The sequence below is a fragment of the Mastomys coucha genome, unplaced genomic scaffold (assembly GCF_008632895.1).
Source record: "Mastomys coucha isolate ucsf_1 unplaced genomic scaffold, UCSF_Mcou_1 pScaffold15, whole genome shotgun sequence".
Taxonomy (NCBI): Eukaryota; Metazoa; Chordata; class Mammalia; order Rodentia; family Muridae; genus Mastomys; species Mastomys coucha.
In genome coordinates this window covers 17613777-17623653 of record NW_022196897.1, presented here as the reverse complement: position 1 = coordinate 17623653, position 9877 = coordinate 17613777, and the positions used below count along the sequence as shown (strand labels likewise).

At 49.3% G+C, this 9877-nt stretch overlaps 1 protein-coding gene across 1 annotated transcript in view; it reads right to left on the bottom strand.

Annotated features, from left to right (window-relative positions):
• Nucleotides 1-6632: 6632 nt before the first annotated feature.
• LOC116091911 (golgin subfamily A member 2-like) overlaps nt 6633-9877 on the bottom strand; it is a 4303-nt gene continuing 1058 nt past the window's right edge. The window contains exons 2-4 of the mRNA XM_031373344.1: nt 8369-8476; nt 8080-8123; nt 6633-7980 (exon numbers count right to left, since the gene is read on the bottom strand). Coding sequence (XP_031229204.1) covers nt 7884-7980; nt 8080-8123; nt 8369-8476 — 249 coding nt within the window. The 3' untranslated portion in view covers nt 6633-7883. The remainder of the gene's footprint in view (nt 7981-8079; nt 8124-8368; nt 8477-9877) is intronic.

Here is a 9877-nt window from a genome sequence, read left to right as displayed (position 1 = left end):
TGTTAGTCTGTGCTTACTGTTGTGGTCTCAGGTAATGCATAGGTACCTAGGACAGCCAAAATTCAGGGCAGAGACAGTGTTCAATGGTCACAAAAACTGATTCTTTGAGTAAAGGCCAGAAGACAATGATAGACAGAGCCAAGAAATACAAACAGAAGGTGATTCATCAGGGAAACACTGCTCACTGCTGAGTGGCCCCATTGCAAGGAAGCCAGTCTCACGAAGGCCTTTAAAACCTGATGGGCAAGTGTTAGCTGTTCTCATAAAGGGTGGCTGGGCCAGCTCTTGGCTTGACTCAGCCCTGATGACCTGCTTTGGGTTCTATGCATTTGATGAAATGTCAGCCCAGGCTCAGAGCCAGCCTGACCATGGTCTGCTCCTTCAGAGGGTCTGACGCACCGGACCTTGATATTGTTATCAGTAGTCTGGAGTGGCTTGGAGACACTCAGGTGAGGAGACTGTTGTTAGTAACACTATCTGTCATTAATTGAGGGCCTGGGGTGGGTGCTTTTTATGTATCATGTTGGTTATTCACCCCATCATCCAGAGCAGATGTGATTAACCTCAGTTTAACCTGCTTACCTCCTACATATGTGCCCCAAAGGAGAACACAGCTTCAGCTCAGAGCCCCCTGGATCCTGGCCAGAGTGATGAGCAAGTCCCCTGAATGTGTAGACTTAGCCAGTTTGCTATGGAGGTCAGGGAAGCTACACACAGTGATAGCCACCCGCACTGTGATCCTGTAGACAAGGTACACTGAACAGGGTTTGTTTTAACCTCATGTAGCCCAGGTTAACCTCAAACTCCTGTCTTCCCTTTACCCATGGAGGCAGGACTTCTCTGTTGATAGAGCTCATCCACAGCCAGCCCGTCTAGTCAGCTGCCTCCAGAGATCTGTCTGTCTCTTGCCTTGTGAGCACTGGAATTAGAGGCAGGCTGCCACATCCATGGTTAGGTTCTGGGGATCCAAACTCGAGTCCTCACATGTGCTGCTTTAAAAACAAGCTCTTCAGCTCTTCAATTGCTGGGCCATTTCTCAGTCCCTAGACTTTTAGACAGGGTCTCACTAAGTAATCGTGACTAACCTGGAACTTTCCATACAGATTAGGCTGGCCCCAAACTCACAGAGAGCTGCATACCCATGCCTCTCTCAAGTGCTGGGATGAAAGGCAAGCACTGTCATAGGACCAGTGAGGCGACTCTGCAGGTTAAGACCTCTTGCTGTGAAAACTTGATGACCTGAGTTCAAATCTTGGAACCCACAGTAGGAAGGAGACAGGGCAGCAGTTCCCTGATGCACTTGTGCTCTGCACACACACACACACACACACACACGGTGGCTCCCACACTCACACAATAACAATAACCATAAAAAGGTAAACTTCAGTTATTTCTATTACAAAGTCCTCCCTCACAAGCAGGGGGCTGGAGAGATGGCTCAGCGGGTAAGAGTATCGACTGCTCTTCTGAATGTCATGAGTTTAAATCCCAGCAACCACATGGTGGCTTACAACCACCCGTAATGAGATCTGACGCCCTCTTCTGGTGTGTCTGAAGACAACTACAGTGTACTCATATATAATAAGTAAATAAATCTTAAAAAAAAAAATACAAGCAGGTGGGATAGAGATGGCTTGGTGGTGAAGAGCTCTAGCTGCTCTCCCAGAGGGCCCAAGTTGGGCTTTGTCACATTGAATGGTTCTCAACCACTTGCAACTTCTGCTCCAGGAGATCTAGTGCCCTCTTCTGGCCTCTGAGGGCATCTGCATATATACATGTGTGTACACTCTTTTGGTTTTGTTTTGTTTTGTATTTGTGTTTGTTTTTTGAGACAGGGCTTCTCTGTGTAGCCCTGGCTGTCCTGGAACTCACTCTGTAGACCAGGCTGGCCTCGAACTCAGAAATCCGCCTGCCTCTGCCTCCCAAGTGCTGGGATTAAAGATGTGCGTCATCACTGCCTGGCTGCTTTTTTTTTTTTTTCTAATCTTGAAAAAAAAAAACAAACAACCCAGCAAACACATTAAACAGACTCACCCACTTCCAAGTTTGCCAGTACATGGCGTATACTTCCCCCAATGTAGATTTCTGTCCCAACTATGGGCTTTAATGTTTATTCTTTGATTTTGTTGTTTTTTTCAAGACAGAATCTCATGTAACTCAGGCTAGCCTCGAACTCTCAGTCTTCCTGACCAAGTGCTGGAGCAGTGTGTGTACTGGCTTGGTTTAATGTCCATTTCCATCACCTAGGACTTAACTGTGTAAGCAAGCCCAAGTGCCTTTCCCCTGAGAGCTGCTCCTCCCTCTGTGGACCAGAATTTGGTGAGGGAGAAATGGCTCAGAGGTTCAGGGCACTCATGCTCTTGTGGAAGACCCAAGTTCAGTTCTCAGCACCCTCATGAGAGAGCCCTGAACTGTAACACCAACTCCAGGGGAACTGATACCTCTGGTCTCTTTGGGGCACATCTCACACACACACACACACACAATTTTAAAAATTTAAAAGCCTTGGTGAATGAAAGGACAAATGAATGCACGAAGGGATAAATGGATCTAATTGCCCACTGCACACTGTAGCCTCATGTCTCCTCAGCCTAGTCGGTCTCCATTCTCTGTACCTGTGGGCAGCTGGCTCATTAAGATTGCACAGTCATGGCCCCAGGGCCTGAAATGTGCTCAGAACAGGCAGTGTGGCCATCTTAACACTGAGCTGGCATTTACTAACATCTGTGCAGTCATTAAGGCAGCCAGACATAGCCACCACAGGCATCTTTTATAGATGAAGAAATCAGGCCTGAGCCGGGCAGTGGTGGTGCACGCCTTTAATCCCAGCACTTGGGAGGCAGAGGCAGGTGGATTTTTGAGTTTGAGACCAGCCTGGTCTACAGAGTGAGTTCCAGGACAGCCAGGGCTATACAGAGAAACCCTGTTTCTGAAAACAAAAACAAAAACAAACAAACACAGAAAAGAAAAGCAATCAGGCCTGGTGAGATGGAGCTTTCAGTGCTATCTCTGTGCCTCTATGCCACGCTGAGCTGGGTCTTTAGCCACAGGCAGACAAGCAAAAAGCCACATTAGTTTTTTTCATCTCGACAAAATGCCTGAGAGGAAAACAACTTAAGAGGCACCCACCTTGACACACATTGTCAACCTCACCCAGAGGCAGCCACATGGCAAACACCTTCAGCCCCACCCAGCACTCTAGAGCAGAGGTAAGCTGAGCTCTGTGAGTTTGAGGCCATTGGCAGTGAGACCTTGTCTCAAACAAACTTAATTTACTTTGTTCACAACTTGAGGGTGCAGGTTGCCATGGCATGGGAGGCGGGGTAGTGGGCCTGTGAGGTAGCTGGTCACACTAAGCACACAGATGAATGCTTGTGCTCATCTTTCTCCTGTCCTGGATCCCCACCCCCCCAGCCCCAGAAAATGGAATGGTACTGCCCACATTTATGGTAGGTCTTCTGTTTCTCCCTTGGCCATAGGCCTATTTCCACAATGACCCTAAATCTAGCCAAGCTACTGAGATTAACCATCATTTCAGGAATCATGGCCTGTAGAAGTAATTCCAGCAGTCAGGAATCTGAGTTTTGTAGGTTTGAGTCCAAGTGTGGGTTACACATGGAGACCTTTTCAAAAGACAAACACAAACAAATCCATACCCACCATGTCAGCATCCCATTCCCCCAGCCCCTGCAGCCTCTACTCAGCCTGACTGACAACCCTCTGAGTCACGGCCCTTTCCTTGCAGCCTCTGCTCAGCCTGACAGACAGCCCCAAGCCCCACCCCTTCAGTCGTTTCAGCTAGTTCAGGCCTTCTCACCTGGGCTGGGTGACAGGAGGGCAGACATTAGTAAAGGCTAAGGTCTGGTCTGGCAGAGATGGTGGCTGAGGCTGCTGAGAGGTGGTGGAGGCTAAGAGACAAGTGTCTCAGGTGGGTAGTCATGGTGTGGTTAGTCAGGCCAGTGGTGCTGACCTGAAGCCTCTCAGACCTGTGGGGTCTGCAGAGCAGGTTGTAGTTATTTTTCCTACACAGTCCCACTTCTGACCCCCTCCATGTATTTTCTCAAGTTCTGATAAATCAGAAGTCAGAATTGCCCCGAGATGACAGCACATCTCCTGCCCTCAAACCAGCTGGACAGGTTCACTAGTGCCAGAGTAGGGTGGTGGTGGACCAAGTCAGCTCCAGGGTAAGGATGGCCGCCAAGGAACCCCAGGGCCTGCGAGGTGGCGTGGGAGCAGCGAGATCAGGTCTCTCCTTAGTGGCAGAGAGCTGAGATGGTGCTGGCTCTCAGGATCTGGCAGCGTGGAGGTGGGTGTGTTTGCTAGAGGATTTGTCCTGACTTTATTACTGGTGCTTGGTAGCCATTTCGTCAGGCACCAGGGAACATGCAGCAGAGGCAAAAGACGCCATGTGCACCTAGGGAAGCTGCCTAGTGGCACAGGGCTGTAATCTCAGGTATTCAGAAGGCTGAGACAAGAGGATCATAAATTCAAAACTATGTTGAAGGCAGAGTGACTCAAGGTTTGCCCAGTCTCAAAATAAAAAATGAAGAGGGGCTGGGAACTTAGTTCGGTAGTAGAGCATTTGCCTAGCAGGCATAGCTAGCCACCACAGATGAATACCCACAGAAGGTAGCCTGGTGGAATAGGCCTAGAGGAGGCTGAAGCAGGAGGATCATACATTCAAGGACAGCCTGGGCTACAGGGTGAGTTCAAAGCTAGCCTTGGCAATTTAGCAAGATACTATCTCAAAGTAAAAATTAAAAAAAAAAAAAAAAAAAAAAAAAAAAAAAAAAAAAAAAAAAAAAGCCAGGCAGTGGTGGTGCATGCCTTTAATATTGGGAGGAAGAGGTAGGCAAATTTCTGAGTTTGAGGCCAGCTTGGTTTACAGAGTGAGTTCCAGGACAGCCAGGGCTACACAGAGAAACCCTGTCTCGAAAAACAAAAAGCAAACAAAAACAGAAACAAAACAAAATTAAAAAGGAACCTGGGAATGTGCCTTAGCAGTTAAACATTTACTCAGCACATGTAAAGCCCTGGAACTGGGGAGGTGGCCCTGTAGGTAAAGTGCTTGCTTTACAAGCTTGAGGACCTCAGTTCAGACCCCACAGCACCTGTGCGCAGGTGTGTGACAGCATGCACCTGTCATATGTAAAAGCCAGGTGTGACAGCATGCATCTTCGATGCCAGGTGCTGGAGGGTGGTGACAGGTAGCTGGCTCACCAGGGCTCTGACCAGCATCTTAGACCGTGACTCAAAAAATAAGATGGAAAAAAAAATAAGATGGAAAAACCATTATGAAGACATTGATGTCACGTCTGGCCTCCACATATCCCTGCATACACGTGGCACACATTCACTTGAATGGCCCACAGAAGAGAGGCTGCCCATGCTAGCTCATCTGATGGGCACATCACTGGGTGGACACTGCCCCCTGGAGGCTAGTGCCTGCTATGGCACATGAGAAAGCTGTGCTCACACAGAACTGGATCTAGGGATGTTTTCCTTCCCAGTGCCCCTGGTTCCTGTGATCCATGCAAAAGAAGAACCTGGTTAAGATTCAGTTAGGTGAGGCTCTTGTTTCACACCAAGGACCAGCTTGCCTGTCACTATTCCTGCTTGCTTCTCAACTAAATGGAATTCCTGTCTCTGGCTTCTGTATATGCTGTCTCCAGTCGGGAGCGTTGGAGTCAGACTGCTATGTATCAGATGTAATGTGCCTCACTCTCTGTATCTCAGCTGGCTCAGGCTGGGAATGGACTGCTCCATCGTTGGGGTCAATGAGATGCCTCAGGTGAGGTGCACAGGCCTGGCTGAGCCACAGACTTGTGTAAATGTTGGTTATTGCAGTTCTCAACCCTTGTATCCTGAAACCTTCAGCGTGCAACTGTCACCCTCCTCTGCTTCTGCCTACCTGGAAGACCTTTCCTCACAGTGCCTCCAGGGACCAGGCTTGGAGACTCCACCTCCACCTCACTGGGTGCTTTGCCTGGCCTCTGTCACGCTGTCACTGGAGTGTAAACTCATCTCTTGAGAAAGGCTGGAGAGGGTGTAATTTGATGGCGCCACCGCATGGCACTGAGAAATTACCAACCCTCTGGCTGTCTGGGATGAGTGGAAATTATATTGCACTTTTGTCTTGAGCATCACAGGTTCAGGATGAGACATAAAATTTTAGTTTTTAAAGAAAAATTTTTTTCCAAGACAGGGTTTTCTCTGTGTAGCGCTGGCTGTCCTGGAACTCATTCTGTTGACCAGGCTGGCCTCGAACTCAGAAATCTGCCTGCCTCTGCCTCCCAAGTGCTGAGATTAAAGGCATGTGCCACCACTGCCCGGCAGAAAATTTTAATAAAAAAATCTGAATTTGTATACACGAGAGCAGTGCCTGCAGAGGGCAGAAGAAGGCAAGAAATCTCCAGAGCTGGAGTTACCCACTACCAGCTGGTGGGTAGGGGCTCTGGAGCTGAGCCACATGTTCTTGAGCTCCAAGTCTCCTTTCCAGTCCCGTAGAGGGATGCTTGGAATACAGGCTTTGTGCTGAACTCCAGCCCAACTATTAAATCTGGAGATAGGTTCTGTACATGCTTACCCAGGCTGGTCTTGATCTATGGAAGCAATCTGCCCACATCAGATTCTTTGGCAATCACTGGGATAATTTATTTGTATTTTTGGACAGAGCCTGGCTATGTAGGGAGGGCAGGACTGGCCCTGAACTCTGGTTCTTTCTTTTCTCAGCCTCTGGAGTTGGGATTACAGGTGTGAGCCTTCATACCTGGCTCTCGAATGTTTTCAAGTAGGGTTTCAGCAGATATAACGAGGTAGTGTATAGTATACATGCCTTCTCTGTCAGCTCAGATTTTCCAACCAGGTGGTTCCTTACTGCTCCCTTGAGACTCCTGGGAAGAGAGCTGAAAGATCCAGCTCGTGGCCTGCACAGATGCGACTGGGACTCAAAGGGCCCACAGAAGAGAGGCTGCCCATGCTAGCTCATCTGATGGGCACATCACTGGGTGGACACTGCCCCCTGGAGGCTAGTGCCTGCTATGGCACATGAGAAAGCTGTGCTTACACAGATCTGGATCTAGGGATGTTTTCCTTCCCAGTGCCCCTGGTTCCTGTGATCCATGCAAAAGAAGAGCCTGGTTAAGATTCATTTAGGTGAGGCTCTTGTTTCACACCAAGGATCTGAATGGATCAGCTTGCCTGTCACTATTCCTGCTTGCTTCTCAACTAAATGGAATTCCTGTCTCTGGCTTCTGTATATGCTGTCTCCAGTTGGGAATGCCCATAGCACTGTTGTCTGTCTGTCTGTCTTTCTGTTGTATAGGTGTGTTTCTCACCTGGATGTCCCCAAGTGTCTCATATTGGTTAAGTATTGCTCAGACATACTTTTGTGATCCCACGACATCTTGTTTTCTATTTTGGTTCTGGGAATTGAACTCAGAGCCTTGTGCCCGCTGAGCTACATTCCAAGCGTCCCCTACCCCCCATGACATTTTTGAGACAGGGTCTCATGTAGTCCATGGTCTTCATACTGGAAGATGTGAGGCCCTCCCCGTTGATGTAGGATGTAGATTAGGAGAGACCTCACATGGAGATGCTCTGTGACCCTCAACGTCTAATCCCTGCAGCCTCCTACTTCCTCGTCAACTAACAGAATCTGCTTTCCTACTCACTCACACCCGCTTTGTGCTATTCCTCATGGCTCTTATCCCACACGGCTCAACCCTGCTGCTCAACAGCTGTTATCTCGAATCATACCAGGATAAAATCACGTTGCCCATTGTGGTCCAAATACAAGTCTTCTCCAAGTATGACAAGAACCTCTCATGAATTAGTCTCTTGAGAATTCCTGCCTCATTTTCTAATATACTTTCCTTTCCTCTCTACTTTCTTTCTGGATCCCAATCCTGTGGTACCTCAGACACAAGGCCATTGAGCTGTTGAGAAAGTTGTCGAAGACTTTCAGTTGATGAGAAAGTCCTAAGGGAGGAGACATAAGATCAGGAGTGCAGGTAGTTTGATGGGAACGGGGCTCATGGGCAGAGGCCTGCCCTGACTCCCTCAGTAGGGAACATTTACCTGGTCTCCTCCATGAGGTTAGAGCAATTGCCAGCATCATGGCTCTATGTGGGTAGAAAGAAATAAGGTAACATTATTCAGTGTCTGCTTACTGTCACATAGGGACACAGTGGGCCAGATTCATCTCAACACCCATCTTCCCAAGTGTTCCCATCTTGGCCTCCCCACACCAGGCTCCAGGAGCAGCACCTGGACCAAGCTATCTGAAGAGACTAGAGAGCTCAAAGTATTTTGGGAGTCCTTTGGGAAGCAGACAGGAGGACGGCAGGCAAAGGGGAGAAGCACAAACCTGAAGTGATGCCCCACTAATGAGATCAGCATCCGGGCAGGGAACAACACCAAGAAACATAGTGTCATCAGTGGTTTGTGGTGCAGGAGCAGTGCTATCTGCGGGCACCTGTCATAGAACAGAGCAGGGGTGGGGGATGAGAAGACTCCTCACTGCCACGGACATGTGTGGTCCACAGTCTGCCCACTTCCCTCTGGAGTGTCAGACATGTCTATATGCCAGACCAAGGAGGGCAAAGCACAATTGGGATAAACAGGCTCCACAGGACTCTGGTCCAGCTAGGAATCCTGGGAGTGTTCCAGCTCTTAAAAGAGGAATAAAGGAGTTTGGGTGGCCTGCACTGGTGGTGTGAGCTGCTGCCACTCTGATGTGAGCCTCTGTAGGCAGCGGGAGCCTGGTTAGCCAGGCAGTTCCAAGACCCAGTGATAAACGCTTTGTGAGAGGGAACTCTTCTCCAAGTGTTACAGCTCAGTCAAGACAGCCACTTTCAGACAATCTTTGGTGAAATAATGTGTGCGCTCTACTCCATGTAGACAGGGACTATAAGAACCTTGGGGAGTGGGATGAGATTGGGGGGTGTAAAGGATTCCTACTGGCTGAGTTTGGGATGTTGGTGATGCTCTACCATGCATGGGGAAGGAGTCCATATGCTGCATTCTATGACTGACTGTCCATGGTCCTCTCAGTGGTGTAGTTCCATGTTCCAGAGAGGCATGAGAGGCTGTGAGGGGGCTTCTCCACTCTTACCATCTCAGATCTCTGAGATTCCCAGGGTGTGAGCATGCCCACCACACCAGTTCTTAATTAAGACTGTTTGACAGCACAGCCCATGCACCCCACGAACATAAGGTGATGGGGCACCTGTCACAGAACAGAGCAGAGGGTCAGAGGACCATGCAGGAGAGAGGCGCCTCATTGCCACAGACATGAGGTGATGGGGCGAGCAGGGTAGCACAGCAGCAGGCATAGGACAGTCGCACATGCTGGGAGCTACTGGGGTACAGACACGGCCTGCCCAGGCCTCAGGCCACCTAGTAGCATTCTGAAGGGATGGAGCTCAAAGCAGGGGCTGCAGGGTCTCCTTCCTGAACACCCAAGGACTTCGTTCCCTCTGGAGCTCTGACCTGTGGCAGCCACAGCAGGTGCAAGTGCCAAGTCCAGGGGGACAGAGAGCTAACTGCCCCTGATTATAGGTCTTGCTCCTGAGACAGACCCATCATCATGGTCAACATAACCATTCTCCCCTCTCTTGCTTTCCTGCCTTCCCTCCTCCCAGACCCATGCACTGGCTGTGTTTGTCAATTCAGAAACAACTGGGTAAAGCAGAGAACAATAGCTGCCCTTTGGTTTGCAGCATCCTGGAGTTTGAATCTAATAGATAAGAGCAGGGTGACAGTAGCTGGCCAAGCACAGTTCTGTCTAGGGGATGAAAATTAGATTTGCAGCCAGGCAGTGGTGGCGCACACCTTTAATCCCAGCACTTGGGAGGCAGAGGCAGGTGGATTTCTG